The sequence below is a fragment of the Aplidium turbinatum genome, chromosome 5 (assembly GCF_918807975.1).
Source record: "Aplidium turbinatum chromosome 5, kaAplTurb1.1, whole genome shotgun sequence".
NCBI lineage: Eukaryota > Metazoa > Chordata > Ascidiacea > Aplousobranchia > Polyclinidae > Aplidium > Aplidium turbinatum.
In genome coordinates this window covers 4,673,100-4,690,042 of record NC_137476.1, presented here as the reverse complement: position 1 = coordinate 4,690,042, position 16,943 = coordinate 4,673,100, and the positions used below count along the sequence as shown (strand labels likewise).

Genomic DNA, 16,943 nt, shown 5'->3' with positions numbered 1-16,943 from the left:
TTGTTTATTGAGTGTTTATGTATTGTTTTACCCGGTTTGTGGCAACCACGGAGTTGTGGTCGCTGTTACAATCTGCGCCCGGTGCCCTCGACAGTTCGAATCTTCGAGATATTGCTTCTGAAACATTTGTGTGTCGTAATGTAGTCAATGTGGTTCTTGATATTGCCTGCGGGGATTCTCTATGTCCAAAGTCTCATTGGATGCTTACAAATGTTATTATTCTTTAACATGTCCATGTCGTTACCAGGGCTTTGGAGCCGGAGCAAAAGCCGGAGCCCCATAGCCGTGCATTTTCAACGGAGCTGGAGCAGTTTACCATTTACGCCTGCTCCAAAGCCCTTGTCCTTACGAAACTGTAGCAATTGATTATGATTTAAAATCATATACCACACTTTTAGCACAATGCACTTCGTCGCAAAACAAACCAAGGTTGGAGTGAAAATACAAACAAATAAACAAAAGTTAATAAAATTCCCATCGCTGGGTGCGTAGCAAGTCCAACAAAGTTTTTCAAAACGTCGCAACAAAAACAATTGTGGACCATCATTGTAGTGTATCAAATACAGGCTAAAGAGGATAGGAACAGTCCGATCACATAAGTTCGTTAATTTATTGGTTGGCAGAAAACAAAGTGATCCATACATTTTTACAAAAAGACTACATGCAGAGCGCACAAAGAAACCGACAGACGGAAATCACATAAGAAAGTAAGTCAAAAGTAACATGTCCTTATTTAAGATTGTAAGTTAGAATAAACATGCGTATGATGTTCAGGTTGGCCGGTGTGGGATAGCATGGCTTCTTGCTCTATTGTGTGGGCTAGATGTTGCATGGTCGTTGGTGCCATTTGTTGCCGGCTTGGTATTCCAGGATCTTGAACCATCTGAGGCACCGATTGATGACCCAGGGTGACGTAACTTTGTACTCCAAATGCTCCAGCTAAGAAAGCGTTAGGTTAATTTTAAACACAAAAGTACCGTATTTAAACGCTAACATGACTAATCTTCAATGTCAGAAGATCTGAAATATTATATGTCCATAGCTAGGCCTAAATCACAGGTGAAACCAATAGCTAGTCTACATTTCCTTTGCAAATCTTGTTTAATTGCTAGTTTCACTTACGTTGTTGCTCCATGGTTGGTTGTTGAGGGTTTGACGTGCCATATCGGACTTGAGGCTGACCAAACGCATAAGGCTAAATAAAAACATGACTGTCGTTAAGGAGTACTGTACATTGGCATGTTATGCAGAGGTAGGCAGTAGCGCCATGCTTTTGCAGCACTACCACTAGCGCGTTACTTGTTGGTAGCGTTAGCCCCGCTAGATTTTTTTCGGAGTAGCGGCTGCTGTAGCAGCGCTACTATTTTTCCAACGTAGCGGTAATGGAAAGGCGATATATTTGTTTCAGTCGCACTTTCGCTACCCACTTCTTTCCAATTTAAAAAGAAAAAAAAAATTTTGGGAGATTTTTTATGAAAATAATGCGTGAAAAACTCAAGACAGAAATCATTCGACTATTACTGGAAACATCAAGCCACGTGATACCACTAAGAGTAACACTAACACAAGTCATGACTCCGAAGATAAATTTTTTTGTGTTATTGTCATCTCATGAAACGTCGGTGCGAAGAAAAAACTCTCTTGTGGAGGCATTTTTTCCGGACAGGAGAAAGTTTTGCATCTTTCTCAAGTAGGCTATTTCATCTTAAAACGTCTGTTCCTTGAGCATCACACCCTTATTTCTTTCAGTGCTGCGGTGGACAGACTTTTCTAGGTTGGAAAAGACGTAGGCTACTGAAGCGAACGTGGGCAGGACTCATTGACTTGCATTTTGAAATGCTTGTGTTTTAGAAAGATGCATCTTCATTTCACCTAGAATGTGTTTTCTATAATGACGTTGAAATGACAATTTAAACGATCATTCCTTTTCAAGGTCGTTTTAACTTCACAAGGTAGCTGAATAATGCTTCGTAATATCGGTTTAAGACAAAATTAGAGGGGAAACTAGCGTACCGTAGGCGATTACATTTGGTCCGATTAGCAGTAGCGGTAGTGCACTACTTTTATCGACTCACTTGGTTCTGAGTAGCTGTAGCGTACTAATTTTAAAGTATCGGATGTCCACCTCATCTGCATGCAGGGCCTCGTTGAACGCTCCCCGGCTAGGGGCGGGCACGACTGTTCAGGGACCGCTTTATGTTAACCTATTTAATGTTTTTTTGAGGGGGCTTATTAAAAAGAATAGCTGCTACAAAAGCTCGATATTGAACAGCTTAAATAATGAAAGACTATATTTTTTGCTTTCAAACCCCGACTGAGGGCCTACCTCTGTTTAAGGGTCCACCCAACACCCATAGTTAGTTGGTCCAGCGGTTTTTGTCCATTTAAAATAAAAAATGGGAAATAAACTATTTCTCCAAAAGCTCAACATTTAATAGCTTACATCAATGTGTTTTGTACGGTATTATCATGTGGTATGATTATTTACAATTAACGAAACCAGTAAATATGCTGTTTTATTAGACTTAACAAAAAAAGGAATCGTTTCTAGCACTAGTTGCTACGTTCATCTGATGAAATTGAAAGTAAAATTAACAACAAACAAGATGGTTTATTGTTTCACTGACGTTTCGCGCACCATGACAATGCGCATCCTCAGAGCGAATAACATACAAAATAAAATTTCACCAGGTTATATACTGCAGTGCGATTGAAGGCAAGAAAAAATAAAATAAAACACGCAATATTTTAAAAAATTGGCCAATAATGTGTGAGCGGTTACTTTCCTCGTTAAATTACGTAAAAACTTCCAACAATAGACATAAAAATTCGAAGCGGTGACGACCAACAGAAAAAGTGCGATTGAAGGCAAGAGAAATAGAACACAATGTTTTTAAAGATTGGCTAATGATGTGCGGTTACTTTCGACGTTAAATTACGTAAAAACTTCCAACAATAAACATAAATTCGAAGCACTGAAGACCACTAGAAATTCGAGACAAAATTAGATTGCAATGACTTTTCTAACTGTGTTTAAGTAGGCTTGAAGCCTGCATGTCGAGACAATAGTGATTTATAAGGTTTTGGTAAAAGGTTTCCGTCGTTCCGGTTGAGTACATTGCAATGTTTGGATGTGATGTTGATGAAGCAACTTTCTGCGGTGGTGCGTTGATAATAATTACTTTCATTTTTCAAAATTTTTGTTTCTGACCAGTTAACTTTGTGATCCTCTTCTAACATATGTGAACAAAGGGCTGACTTTTCATGTTCCATATTTTTGACCGCTCTGCGATGTTTTTTGACCCGGGAATTTATACTTCTATTTCTCTTGCCTTCAATCGCACTTTTTCTGTTGGTCGTCACCGCTTCGAATTTTTATGTCTATTGTTGGAAGTTTTTACGTAATTTAACGAGGAAAGTAACCGCTCACACATTATTGGCCAATTTTTTAAAATATTGCGTGTTTTATTTTATTTTTTCTTGCCTTCAATCGCACTGCAGTATATAACCTGGTGAAATTTTATTTTGTATGTTATTCGCTCTGAGGATGCGCATTGTCATGGTGCGCGAAACGTCAGTGAAGCAATAAACCATCTTGTTTGTTGTTAATTTTACTTTCAATTTCATCAGATGAACGTAGCAACTAGTGCTAGAAACGATAATTGTCCTGATGAACACCCAAACTTTTCAGTATTCAAAAAAAGGAATATTATCCTCTCACTTTCTGTGGAAAATAATTTTCAACAGTTGATAGAAAATGAGACTCGTTCAACATTAAACGCCTGAAAAGCGAAGATATTGACAGCCAGTAGCCTTAACCGGGATAATTCAGGATATACTTTTCCTAATGAGATGATATTATGGGTTAAAAATTATTTTAGGGGGTCTGCATTTAAAAGACTCATGGTGAAAAGGCTGTAAAGTAGGAAATATTTTGACTTCGCTATAATAGAAGTAGGTGGTCTAGTTTTTTTTAGCTAAACTCCACAGCCCTTTAGTCTACATTGTTATAGCGTCAGTCGGATGTTTTCGAACCCAGTTGACAGCACATGCTGAAAGCAAAACGCAAGTGTCATAAACAAACTAAAACAAATGAAAGCGTAAGCACCAAAACAAATCAGGTTATGTTTGGCAGATTTCGATGCAAATCAGTAACAGATCTAGGGAGGGAAACTTGGTCACGTTCCTCCTTTTAAAAGTTTGCAAAAACAGACATTTTGTTGAAAAAACTACCCAAATCTATCCGTTTTAGAAAAATACCACCTCAGTCTATTCTTTTTTGCTTATTTTATTTCCAGTGAACGTTTCAAGTCATAAGTTATAACTTTTGATTTTTTTTTACACTTTTGATTATCTATCATACAGCTGAAAGGTGGAATTTCAGCTTCGTTTTTTAAGCCATATAATTATACTCATGAAAATGTGTAATGAAGTCAAAAGGCTGTGGTTGACTCAACAGCGCCGAACTAATCGTAAACTAGTAAGAATTTTTTTAAAACTGCTTTAAAAAATGAGGTACCGTAACACAGAGTTAAGCTACAACCATAGCGATGAATGCTATATAGCCTACAATATAAGAAGATTATAGGCGCAAACCTGACACCTGCGTTATGGTTTACTGATAATTTATAACACTCCGTAGTCTATTTTATTTTGCAGCTTTTTAACTCTATTGTCATGTATAATCAATTTTTAAACACCAGCCTAAAGTGAAGAAATGCACAATAATGCGAAACCCATTTAGAATATTGCAAAATCAATAACCTACTCACTTACTTGACAACAGTCTGGTAAAAGGTATCCACTGTAGCAAGCGCTTATGCTGAGAACTACCGAAGAAGCAAATGAAAGCAGACATTGAATTATTTTCAAAGCAAGTCCAGCAGTCTAAAATAAAAAGCACGTGTGCTGACATTGCAGTGTTACCAGATTTTGAGGTCTGACTACATTGATACCTGGACGTGTCAGAAACATCTCAGTAAAAAGCACAGTTCTAACGTTAGATTTTTTCAGTTAAAGTAGAGTTAAAAATCACACAAGCTGTGTAACATGCAAGAACAATATTGTGTACAGAAATGTCAAATTTATGCAGTGTTGTACACGTCAATGAAATAGATTGACGGCGTCAGCGTCAGCGCAAATTGCCTAAAAACTTCACGGCGTAAAGTACTGCATCAGCTCTTAAAGAAATTGACGGCGTCAGCGCTATTTTAGCCAGGGTCTCACAAAACGGAACTATTCGACTTCTAACGAGTTTGGTTTTTGAGACTGTTTCGAACTGCGAAAGACGATTTCGTTTTTTCTCGACTCAGATTAACCCAGTATGCGATAAACAAACTTGAAACTGCATAATTGGATAGACGAACAGCTACCACAGAAAAAAATTGTTCATAGCTATTAGTCTGAAAGTCAACACGTCAAACAAAATTTAAATCTCAATGTGAAACGAGATTTTCTGTGAAAACGAAAAATGATGCATAGCGCGTGACGCTTAAAATCGGCGAAATAGTTGACGGCGCTATCACTTCCGTCAACTAAAAAATAAACTAACAGCGCTAGCCTCAGCGTCAACAAAAAGTTGACGCCGTCATTGACGCCGTCATTGACGCCGTCATTGACGCCGTCAAATTGATGGCGTCAAAGTACAACACTGAATTTATGGCATGGCAAACATGGAATTCAAACCAAGGTTTTGATGCACGAATATTTACTTTAAAAGTGAACAATTAATATTGTTGTAGATTATACGCAATAGCATTTTACTATAAGTTAAGTTTACGTTTTCACTTTTCTTCTACATTTTGTTTAAACTTCTTTTCATTTTCAAGCTTTGCTATGTTGCTGTGCATTATTTTCTAATATAATGGTCAGAAATTATTACCACAAACTAAATTGAACTGACTTTTGTGGTGAGCGGTTTTATTTGAGCACGGTTGAAAAAGCTAGACCAGTAAAGGTTGAATCTACTTCAACAAGTTTATTAGCTTTTTACTCACCGAATGTTGTTGAAAGGCAGTTCCTAGGCTGATTTCAAAATGAGTAGCAGAAAATACTGCTGCAACTACGCTGAAGGCTAGAAGACATGTCATCTAGGATTTAAAAAAAAACAGTTGTTGCAAACAAAATTGATGGACTTAAAATAATGTTGATTTACAACCTACAATTTTAGACATTATCCCGGTAAAATTGTTTTTTATTTGGACAAGAATACTTTAAAAAATATCATGTGTATACTTTTTCTGTAGTCCATTTGCATCCAATCCAGTTTTTTTTCAGAAACCCTTCTTATTTTGGTAGAAACTACTTCTCTTGTTAAGTTTATTATTATTTATGTATTTTCTCTTTATTTTTCTAGAACTGATTAATTTTTAAAAATAAGTTTAATGTTGGGTTCCAAAAAGGCGTATTTGATAACGTTAAACTGACATAACTAAGCAGCGACACTATATTTAACACTTTAAAAAAAACAACAATAAGCGAACGTTTTCGGCTATTTCAATAGCCGAAAACGTACGCTTTTTTGTTTTTATAATCTTAAATGTAGTGTTAATTGTTGTTTAGTTATGTCTGTTTATGCTTTAAAAAAGTAACCTCTCTACCCAAATTTTATGATTGGTAACGGCCTAAAATTACTTTTCACCCAGTCCGGTGGAAGACGCCACTTGTAGAGCTGCTGCATAAACCCATCAGCGTCATAAGAGAAATTTGGCATAATAAATAATCTTGCTTCAATGTAACACTTTTTGTAAGTGATTTGGTCATGTTGGACCTGGTGCATTGCCGAATGGTGAAAATTCCGGTTCAATAGTGCGTCGATTCGACACCACTCAAGAGTATGTGGGTTTATTTTGGCAAGACACTTAAAGAAATACAGTGTATTGTGTAGTAGCGTCCTTTTTGCTATAGCTGACCTGTGAAATACTCTCATAATAACCAACAGTATACGCTGCTTTCGAGAGAAATGCCTACAGCTCATGGCCTTAGGCCTATGGCCAGCTGAATTGAACACTCATGTTCTCTACACAAAACATTAGCTTCGAAAATATTATTGAATAGCATAAACTGACTCACCACGCATCTGCTGGAAACTTGTCTTGATGCGGGGATTCCAATTCCACCAGCAACAACTATCTATAAAATAAATAACAGAATGAAGGATTTCTATTTGTTTAATAGGTCAGATGATAAATGAAAACAAGTAGGCCTACTTTGTATTATCAGCTATTTTAATTGTGAAAATCAGTTTGTAAGCTACAAAGGCAGTTACGTTAATCTCACAATAAGCTAAACAATGCTGAAATTGTTACATTGCATTGATGAATACAGCCTTTCTACCTTGAGGAAAAGATTTAGCGGAACCCAGTTGGTTAAGAAACTCACCCATGCACCACACCATACTCCATCTCCAATAACACTGTTCAAACGAAACTCATTCGTGCTATTGTGTAAACCAAGCAAGGCAAATTCAAAACAAATACACAGTGATCCCATGAAAAGTTGAGATATCTGTGTAGTAAGTTACAATTTTGGTAGAAAGATGATTTTTACCATAGATAAATAAAACTTAACAACCAGACGGCATTTAACACAATAGCATAAAATAAACTCAAAATTACAAACTTTTTTGGCAATACTTATGTTAGCCCTTTTCAAGTAACCAACTGATTGATTACTATTTTTAACTGATATAAAACACAGCACTGAAACAAATTATGTCTTTAACTGCAAGACCGTGAGCAACTGCTTCCAAACATGCACAATACAGTAAAAGATTTTCAAAGTCAACTTAATCTGTTTCAGTTGCAGTTGTCAACTGGAACAACGATGCAATTAAAGGACATGTCCTCAATATATGGCAAAAACAAAAATTGATTTCATTCTAAATTTTGCAAGTGTTCTAAAATTTACAAAATGTTCGAAAGCTTTGCGAAGTGCTTACAAGATTTGATTAACCGTTGCCAACAGGGATTGATGCCGTGATGCGCATTGCCACTACTTCGGTGAAGCCCGATCTTTCTAGCTTAGTTGAAAACAAGCGTTTGCAAAGAAACAGTTTAGGTCAGGGGTATGCAACGTGCGGCCCGCGGGCCAAATGCGGCCCGCAAAGAAAAGTTGTGCGGCCCGCAAAGATGTGCCAATGTTGAATTGTGTGCCGCCCACGAAACGTGTTTATAATAAATATTTAGCTTAGTATGGTACAATTCATTGTAACAATTCATTCATTGTAGAGTCGATTATTGTTCATTGTATTCGAACAATTCATTGTAGAGTCGATTATTGTTCATTTCTCACCTTCTGTTAACCATTTTAGAAATCTCCCACCGGCCACCGCTAATGCGATTGCATTAAATTATTTGGAACGCCAGTAGATCAGAGGCACAGAATTGCACAGAGAATAGCTGAACTATGAAACTGTATTCTGGCGGTAATTTTGTGAAGCAGTGTTTTATCGCTGTCACAGAAGAAATGTGCCCTAAAATGAAGAGTGAGTTCGAGAAAATAAGTCTGTCACGGTGGATGATAGCGAGGCGTATCGATGATCTTGCTTGTGATATTTGTGACACTCTCAGGGATAAGGTGAAGAACTTTGTTTCATGGAGTTTTGCGATCGATGAAAGTAGGCTACGGACCAGAAGGACACAACACAGTTGGTCATTTTTGTAGAAGGAGTGCACAAAAACTTGAACGGAACGGAAGAGCTTCTGTAACTACAGTCAATGAAGGGCACGACAACTGGTGGTGACATCTTTTCTGAAGTAATTGATGCTTTTGACAAGTTGGAACTGGACTTGTCCAGCTTATGCGGAATCGCAACTGATGGTGCTCGATCCATGTCCGGAACTGGTATTGGGGATTCATAAGTCTCTTGAAGTCTGCCTTGAGGGAGAGAAAAATCGATGATGACATAGCAATTTTTCATTGTATCATTTACCAGAAAAATCTGTGCGCAAAATCCTTGAAGTTCAAACACGTCTTGATCCCGGTTATTAAGGCAGTATATTTCATTCCAGCACCAGGGCTCAACCATTGTCAGTTTCAAAAGTTTCTGGATGATCTCAACACAACGCATAAAGATCTAGTGTACTTTTATGAGGTGTGTTGGTTAAGCAAGGGCTGCATGTTGCGACGATATTACGAACTGCGAAAAGAAGTGGTGAATTTTTGAAACTTGAAGGGCACCCAATAGCTGAAATGGAAGACAAAAATTAGATATGCGATCTAGCTTTCTAGGTTGATATAACTACGCACCTGAATGATCTCAATAGAAGATTGCAAGAAAAAAATCAGTATGCGAATAAAATGATTGGTCACATAAAAGGCTTTATGAACAAATTACGACTTTGGAAAGCTCAAATACAGACAGGAAATCGTTTCCATTTTCCAATTTGGAAAGACAATGGAATGCATCTTGAGAAGAAATCTGAATTTCCAGACCAACTTGAAAAATTATTGTGTGATTTTTTGGCTCGTTTAAAAGACTTCAAATCTCATAAACAATTGGAACATTTGTTTGATATATTCTCTTAACCATTCAACATAGACATGGACAAAGCACCAGCTGATATCCAACTTGAACTGATTGATCTTTAAGAGAAAACGGGCTTGAAAGCAAAGTATTTCGAAATGAATCTTGGCGATTTTTACCGAAAACATCTTAACCAAGATGACTTTGTACATCTGAAAAAATTCATGGCTTCAAAAACGGCTCTTTTTGGCTCAACGCATTTGTGCCAACAATTTTTTTCTAAAATTGGCGTCGTAAAATCTCAATATTGATCGGTTCTGACAGACGAATACTTGGAACATGGACTTCAAATTGCGAGCACTTCCATTAAAGTAAATTTGGAAAAGTCGTCGGGAAAAGAAGCCAGCTGTAATTTTCTCACTGAACTCGTTTAAAGACGGTGTGACAATAAATTTGAATAGCAGTTTTCTTCAGAAATTTATACGTCTTAACTTATTATTTCTGCAAGGAAACCCCTAATAATGCCATAAGAATAACATGAATAACAAAATAACTACATTTTTGTGCCTGTGCAACTACTAGAAAGCATATTTTAAATAAACGTGCGGCCTGCGGTTTCACCCAAATATTTATATCTGGCCCTCCTGTAATAAAGGTTGCACACCCCTGGTTTAGGTCATTGTAAACGATTTGCATGATTAAATAAGTTAGTCAGAAACGATAATTATCCTGATGAACACCAAAACGTTTCAGTATTCACTTTTTTTGTATGTCAGTAAATGTTTTATTTCTTTAGAAAAAACTTTTTTAATATTGCATTGCTTTAACATAATTTAACCTGCAAAACGTTGGTAGGCTACTAGAATAAGTCATAAGACAAAAATTGGCACATCAGCGTATTTGATTGGACAGTTGGGCACCCATGTTTTAAGCATTCTTTTTTTTGTTTGTTGGAGCTTTTCAATTCTCTCGTTTTAAATAAGGTAGGCCACAGTAAAAAGCTGCAAAAGTTGAAGTGTTGCTTTTCATAACGTCAAATCAATGCCCATCGTAGGCATGCTGTATAGCGAAAGATGGAATAAAAACAGTTTCTATTTAAATGAGAACCTTCTTAAGATCCAAATAAGGATGAATCAGCCTGTTAAGGTTTTTAGCTGCATTTGGTGTAATTCGCTCTTCTTGTTTTTTTCTTGGCATTGAACATTTTTTGTAGTAATAATAGTATTTAATGTTTATTAATTTCATATTATGTAACTGCCCAAATCAACATGTTACAGTTCTATGATCAAACAAAATTAGTTTTGAGCACCTGTATTATGTTGATTTGAAAAGTTTCATAAAAGGATCAGCCTAATCACATTCAGGTAATTTCATATTTTGTTGGAGCTTAAGGGCGGAATTCAGAAACCAGACTTAAGGCGGCTTAAGTCTGTCTGGACAAAAGTCTGCGTTAAGCGTCGATTTTGCGATTCAGAAAGCAGACTTACGCTTTAGCAAGGCTTATACTCGGCTTAAAAGCCGAAAGATATAAGCCACCTGCGGAGGTGGTTTAAGCCTCTGTTGAAGGAAAAGTGTTTGGCTAATACTGGAGGTATTGAAAGTAGGAGGTTTGTTACAGCATTTTTTTTTTTAATAGACCGTCTGGTGCAAAGGCCACGAGACTTTTTTGATAGTTTTTAATGTGAAGCAGGTGTGCCTGTTATCTTAGCTTGGTTGCAGGCAGAGTTTCGGTCTGACAGTTGGGTTGATCGGGACTGTTCCCTCGAACTAGACTTCTTTCAGACGCTGACAATAGTAGGTTACTAGTGTTATTGCTGGTGGTGTAAATTTTGAAATGCCTATTTTGTGTTGTTGAATAACCAGACGCTGACACGCAGTTTAGTAATACTGCTTGTAACATTACTTTTGCAAACATACAATTGTGATTGGTCATACTTTTTCCTTTGTCTGCAATGCCAGGAAAAAAACGACTCTATTAACTATCTTACATTTGACAGTTTTTAGACCAAAGGGAGTCTATGCGCCCGCCCTTTTAGTCATAAACTGGCAACAGTATTCCTACAATTGTACTATTTTTAACTTTCAAGGCATCAAAAATAACCTGAGTCATCTGATTCTTTTAAATTGATGAATTATTGCAAACGAAAACCATGTGCCTATTGGCATAACGTTGTCTTAACGTTGTTTCAGTGCTTAATGAGTATTGCTTGCTTGTGAAGGAAATTTTTGTGCCAGATCTGTTGCGTCATGGATTACTTGGCATCTACGTTAACGGACGACTTACTGATGCAACTACAACGTTTCTATTTCAACGTCACAAAAAACGACTTTTTTCTAGTTGTAGATTTAAATAGCACAACATTGCATTATTTGTTGATTTAGCACGAATATAGCTCAGCTATACGCAAACACTTCTTCGCGTCAGTTAACTATCGCTAAGGTATGAACTACTGCTTTAAATTCAGTGAGCAACTTGATGAGGGAGTTTACTGCGCTTTTAGATAAACATAGTTTATACAAATTCCCGTAACCCTTTAATGTAAATTGCATTATAATTTCTTATTTCAATAAAAATACCAAGAGGATTTAATTACAACGATTCTGAACGCCAACTGCTTATTGACCTCATCAAAGACTTTCCAGTGGTGGAAAATAAATAAAAAAAAATGATAAAAAAGCCTTTCAAAGATAATCAAGCGAGGAATGATTTAACTAAAGTTTTTAACGCGAACAGCTCTACTGAAAGGACCACCCAGAGAGAAAAACCCGTTATATTTACATTGATTCAACGTCTGCAGGCGTTGAATCAATGTTAAAATGACGAATCTTGCTGTCTGGGCACAGATCAGCTGAAAAAGTTAGGGTTAGTTAGTCCATCTGAAACTTGGCGTTATTGAAACAGGTTTTGGTTTGATACTTAGGTCACAGTATATTATTGCATATAATTGTATTTTCGTTTTCTCACAAATTTGCAAACCATTGCTTTTAGGCAACTCTTCGATGAAGAGTATGCAAATATTCACATTGAAAGGCCTGTTCGCGATCATGCAGATCCTTTTATTCAACTTAGCGACAAGCAGTTTTGTCAACGTTTCCGTCTTAGCAAAACTGCAACTATGGAACTCTTTGAATTGTTCAAAAATGACGAAACGTTGACAGCCCGATCGCATGCAATACCGCCCATACTGCAGCTATTGATAAGCCTTCGATTTTTTGCAACTGGCCATTTCCAGAGAAGCGATGGCGACTTGGGCGGGGTTAGTCAAAGTTCTGTTTGCAGAATTGTAGCGCGTATTTCTCGGTGCATACCCATTGTTACCCAATAGGATTCCATCAATTTCTCCATTCTCAAATTTATCTCGAATGATGCTGTTGTCAAAAATCCGCGCATCATGTGTCAATCCTGGCCATGATTGTGCAAGCAAAGTCAAAACTTTCCTATTTAGGCATCAAAAATAACTTGAGTAACCTAAATTCATTCAAATTTATGAATTATTGTAAACGAAAGCCATGTGCATATTGGCATAACGTTGTTTTACGTTGTTTCATTGTTAAATGAGTATTCCTTGCTTGTGAATGAACTTTTTGAGCTAGATCTGTTGCTTCATGGATTACTTGGCATCTACGTTAGTTAACGAACGACTTACTGATGCAACTATATCGTATTTCAACATCATCAAAAAGTGCTTTTTTCTAGTTGTGAGTTTAAAGCACAACATTGCCTTATTTGGTGGTTCAGAAGGAATGTAGCTCAGCTTTACAGCCTTCAGTTTCATGCTTCATTACCTCAACCAAAGAGTTGCTATAGCAATTTCTCTTTCGCGCGAAAACAAAGAGGCTTAATACGGTCTTATATAAGTCGCGCGTAAGTCGAGTTTCTGCATCGCAAATAAGCTTCTCGTATAAGCCTGGCCTATATAAGTCTGACTTACGCATAACACTGACTTATTTTGAGACGCAAATCTGAATTCCGCCCTAAATTTAGCTGCCTCTATAATCTTTTTAAGGCATTTGTACAAATTACGATGTTAATTTGAACACCAACGAATATGAAGTGCACTTTCTGCCCCTCTGGCTCGTACGGCTATGATTACTGAAGACAGTGGTACACTCTTTGGACTTGCAGCCTCATCAGTGCAGTGGGTAAACTGGATATTAAATTATATGTATAAATACTGTATATTAAATCAAATATAGTTATTAGTCTCTAAACTCTTGACAGCCTGTTTTCACCTTAAAAGGAGGATTATTATCAGAAGGTCCTTATTCAAATAGAAATAGAATATTCAAATTCAAATAGAAAAGTTCTATTTGAATAAGGACAGTCTGATGATCTTCCTTTTATGGTGAAACAGGCTATCAAGGGTTTAGAAAACTTTAGAGACTAATGACTATATATGATTTAATTTGCTCTGCTTGGCTTTTCGCATGGCGTTGAGCACTCTTTGTAGTATCAATAGTTTTTATTGTTTATATTGTATATTATGATATTTATAAATATTATACAAATACACATGTTATATTATATAAGTTACAAAAAACATAGTGAGACTGTTCACCGGGCATTTGATAATTAAAGTAACTTGCGTTCTTCTGGCGACTATTTACTAGGTTACCTTCTGATGTTAAAGATGATAACAAATACAAAAACGTCGGAATTACAAAAAGCTAGTTATCATCTTTAACATCAGAAGGTAACCTAGTAAATAGTCACCAGAAGAACGCAAGTGAATTTAATTATATTAGTTACACTTAAATATTATATAAATACACCATTAATATCATCGTTTCCTTATATCAAATATCCTCAATATCACCGAGAACTTTCGATTCACTAAGCTGATACAATCGTTGCTTAGCAATCGCCGTTTCTATGTTTATTTTTGTGGCAAAAATAGTAGATGGAGACAACAAAGAAGTTTGCCACAAGGAGTGTTTTAACCCCCATCTTGTACAACGTTTATGCTAACAACCAACCAATCCATCTTGGCACAAGAAGCTTCATTACGCTGACAATCTGTGTATAACAACACAAACACTTCACCTCCACCGGGAAAGTACTCAGCGATGCTCTGGATGGGCTGACAACATACTACACAGACAACCACCTGCGTGCCAACCCCAATAAAACCCAAGTCTGCGCATTCCACCTTAGATCCAGGATGCATCACGCCAACTAAACACTTTCTGTAATGGAACCAAACGGGCACAGTAGCCTACACCAATACAAAATACCTCGGTGTCAAACTAGATAGGTCCTCACAATACAAATCCCATATCAAAATAGTAAGAGTTAAGGTGGCTTCTCGAAATAATATCTTACAGAAACTAGAAAATTCTGATTGGAGCGCCCCTCCTGATACAACACGATCAACTGCTTCAGTCTTATGCTAGTTGGTTGCAGAATATGCTTGGCCAGTGTGGAAACACTCAGCACATGCCAAGAAAATTGACCCCATATTCACCAAAGCTGTCGTTTAATTTTTGGTTGTTTCAAACCAACTAACATCACGTCGATACACATTCTGTTTGGATTTGCTCCTCCCAACATCAGAAGAAGCGCAACCAGAAGAAAGAAAAGATCTACTTTGGACAAAGATTTGAGACACTTACTGCATGGCAAAACTCCAGCACTCAGGTGATTGATGTCAAGAAAAAGTTTCCTTGCCTCAGTTCTTTCACTGGGTCAAGACGAGGTCGCTAATAATAATGTACGGGTTTAACTATGGCAGGAGGGATGGGCAGCCGGGCCGACTTCGGCCAATATGGAGCTCTTTTAGCCTATGTAGAAGGCCATCATCCCTGAAAGAGTAAACCATGAAAGTATTGGCGATGCCTCAACCGCCTTAGAACTGGCATTGGCAGGTGTAAAACTTTGATGAATACACTCGTAGGAATAAGTTAGCAAGTTACTTTTTGTAACTAAAAAAATTATAGGACAACACACCTACTATTATTATATATAAGATATATTTTATTTTAACATGCATGTTATGGTAAGTTACATTCTGCAACTCAAAATAAGTGCATTCTAATAAACTGCTACTTACCGCTAATCCACGGATTACGTTCAAGGCACGTTGGGCACTTTCAGGTGATTTATTTGACGGAATAACAGGTGGTTGCTGTGTTGCCATAGCAGTAACAGGTTGGGGTTGAGCAGTCGTTATGGTAGCAAGAGGTTGTTGTGCCATATTGGTTTATTATAGTTTTAACAAGGTTTAAACAAGTCTGAAAGATGAGTTTAACAATTGACATGTCACAACAAATGCAACAGAACATGTTTTACAATCGCAAACATATAATCAACTATGGTTTCGATAGCACTGGCCGACATAAGTTTTACTTTTTGGATAAAATTATCACTTTTGGGATACGTTTCTACTGGTGGTTACGAAGTCGCTGTTTTTCTGTCACATCAGGATTTTCTACAATTTGAGAGTAATCGCTTTCGCATCATCATCATCATCTGAGATGGATCTTAAACACAAATATTTGGATTGGATCCGTTTCAGATGACAGTGGTGTCCTAATTTAGTGAAATTTTTTCAATTTTGTATTTTTAACAAAATAATACAAATCTTTTCTTACCATAACTTTTCTCAAAAACATTGTATCCTACCTTCTAATTAGCAGGAAAATTAAGTTTCGCTGAGGTCCGAAACTAAAATTTAAATCATTTCTCATTGAGCTTATTAATCATCCTTGAAAATGATCATCTCATTCGAAACTTCGAAGCAACCCAAGCCAACTATCTAGGCTACTCTCATTTTACTACACTAAGATCTATAAGATAGAAACATTAGCCATTGTTTGTAGTTAGCAACGACTGTTTAGACATTCGTTTTGATCAAATAAAAATGAGTTAAAAATCATGGTTATGTGGAACTACATGTAGCCTGCTTGAAAAGTTACTGATATTTTTTTTTGTTTACTTTTGTCATGGTTTAAACATTCTGTCAGAAATGAATCGTCAGTTGACAACCAAATGTACTTTAACTTGCAACGAGAAACTTTGATATTGTTTTTATTTAAACGGACATTTTAAACGTGACTCAGAGACTTTTGAAACAATATTTTTCAAAATTTCTTTTCATCCAATTTACACAAATCTTAAACATATAACTTTACGTCCGATTTTTGTGATCAAAAATTTGATCATAATGAATTGTTTAACCAATCTTATTTCTGTTTCGACATGGTTTGACAAATGATACATTATTTTGTCAATTCTACAGTACGTCATGATAACCCCCTGCTATGTTTGGCGTGTATTTAATCGTTCCTACAAAATTTGTGGCCTCCCTAACCTTATCCCATGCACATGCAACAAAAATACATTAGACTTGTAAATACACAGCTTCAAACTGTCAAGCAGCCTGCTTAAAGTTAGCCTATCCATCAATGATCTGCCTACCTGTGTTCTTGCTCTATGTAGATTCGTAACAAGATACCAATTTTCAACTATATATCAAGC

General features: G+C 36.7%; 1 protein-coding gene across 1 annotated transcript; it reads right to left on the bottom strand.

Moving 5' to 3' along the window:
- Window positions 1-626: 626 nt before the first annotated feature.
- Window positions 627-15,148, bottom strand: LOC145770543 (uncharacterized). Its single transcript, XM_082582221.1, has 7 exons — window positions 15,080-15,148; window positions 7,381-7,506; window positions 7,072-7,131; window positions 5,997-6,089; window positions 4,777-4,887; window positions 1,123-1,195; window positions 627-939 (listed from the first exon to the last, which is right to left on the bottom strand). The coding sequence occupies exons 2-7, from the start codon at window positions 7,489-7,491 to the stop codon at window positions 734-736; spliced, it is 654 nt and encodes a 217-aa protein (XP_082438347.1). The 5' UTR covers window positions 7,492-7,506; window positions 15,080-15,148; the 3' UTR covers window positions 627-733.
- Window positions 15,149-16,943: the final 1,795 nt, after the last annotated feature.